This window comes from Enoplosus armatus, chromosome 3, assembly GCF_043641665.1.
Source record: "Enoplosus armatus isolate fEnoArm2 chromosome 3, fEnoArm2.hap1, whole genome shotgun sequence".
NCBI lineage: Eukaryota > Metazoa > Chordata > Actinopteri > Centrarchiformes > Enoplosidae > Enoplosus > Enoplosus armatus.
Window position 1 is genome coordinate 7,224,113 of NC_092182.1, and position 1,648 is coordinate 7,225,760.

The window sequence follows — 1,648 nt, forward strand, 5'->3', positions numbered from 1 at the left end:
TTTTTCAAGAAGAAAAGTTGTATCGAGAATAAAGTCATAATAGAATAGAATAGAACAGGCTGCTGCTTCATATTGACTCATACATCATGTAACTGGTTTCATTTTCTCCAATAGTAAGATCAGGTCAGGCCAGGTCATCAACATCACTCATTTGACACATAAATGAGTGTCAAAAGTTTTGCTTAACACTGATAGTTCTCTCCTTCTTTTAGCGACTTTTTCGCTAATCTCACAGTTGTTTACACACTGTTCTGTCTGTTACATTAGCTTAGCAGCTAGCGATGGCTTCTCTCTCTCCTTCTCGCTCTCCTTCTCACTCTCCTGCTCTGTCCTGCTCGGTGTGTCAGATGTTTAGTTATTCCCCCGCCTCCTTTAGCGATAATGGTAAATGTAATAAATGTAGTTTATTTAGCGTGCTGGAGGCGCGGCTCAGCGAGTTGGAGGCGCAGTTCCGCACCATGGAGACGGCTGTAGTCGGCCAGCCCCCAGTAGCCGGTGCGGACCGACTCAGTGTAGCTCCTGCTAGCCGTCCCCCGGCAGCTCCCGAGCAGCCGGGAAGCCAGGGAGGCTGGGTGACTGTCCGAAGAAAGCATAGCCCTCGGCAGAAGCCCACGGTTCACCACCAACCACTTCATGTTTCTAACAGGTTCTCCCCACTCAGCGACACACCCGCTGAGAAGCAGATTCTGGTAATTGGCAGCTCCATAGTCAGAAACGTGATGTTAGCGACACCAGCGACCATAGTGAAATGCATTCCTGGGGCCAGAGCGGGCGACATTGAATCAAATTTAAAACTGCTGGCTAAGGATAAGCGTGAATACAGTAAGATTGTTATTCACGTTGGCGGTAATGACTCCCGGTTACGCCAATCGGAGGTCACTAAAATTAACGTGGAGTCGGTGTGTACGTTTGCAAAAACTATGTTGGACTCCGTAGTTTTCTCTGGGCCCCTACACAATTTGACCAGTGATGATATGTTTAGCCGCATGTCATCATTCAACCGCTGGCTGTCGAGGTGGTGTCCAGCAAACGATGTGGGCTTCGTAGATACTTGGCGGACTTTCTGGAGGAGACCTGGTCTGATGAGGAGAGACGGCATTCATCCCACTTTGGATGGAGCGGCTCTCATATCTAGAAATCTGACCGACGTTATTAGTGAACCAAAACCGTGACAACCCAGAGTCAAGACCAGGAGGCAGAGTCACACTCCTACACGCTTCTCTGCGCTTCCATTAGAGCAGTTACCCACCCAAAACCCCATAATGACTGTGTCTGCCCCCCGACCACTTAAATTAATTCAACCAAAGTTAAACAGGAGAGGAGTCATTAATAAAAACTTAATAAAAAATTAAGACCACCACTGCTATAGGCCAAAACAATAGGAAAATGAAGTGTGGACTGTTCACATCAGATCTCTGTCATCTAAAGCTGTATTAGTAAACGAGCTAATATCAGAGAATCATATTGATCTACTGTGTCTGACAGAAACCTGGCTGTGTCATGAAGAGTATGTCAGCCTGAATGAATCCACTCCGCCCAGTCACACTAACACTCACATCCCTCGAGGCACCGGCCGAGGAGGTGGAGTTGCAGCCATCTTTGACTCAAGCCTGTTGATGAACTCTAGACCTAAACTGGATTATAACTC

At 47.3% G+C, this 1,648-nt stretch overlaps 1 protein-coding gene across 1 annotated transcript; it reads left to right on the forward strand.

Annotated features, from left to right (window-relative positions):
* Positions 1 to 311: 311 nt before the first annotated feature.
* Positions 312 to 1,139, forward strand: LOC139282278 (uncharacterized; the record flags this gene model as incomplete). The annotated part of the gene is made up of 1 exon (XM_070901885.1): positions 312 to 1,139. A coding segment is annotated over one exon (828 nt), but the record flags the coding sequence as incomplete, so codon positions are not given.
* Positions 1,140 to 1,648: the final 509 nt, after the last annotated feature.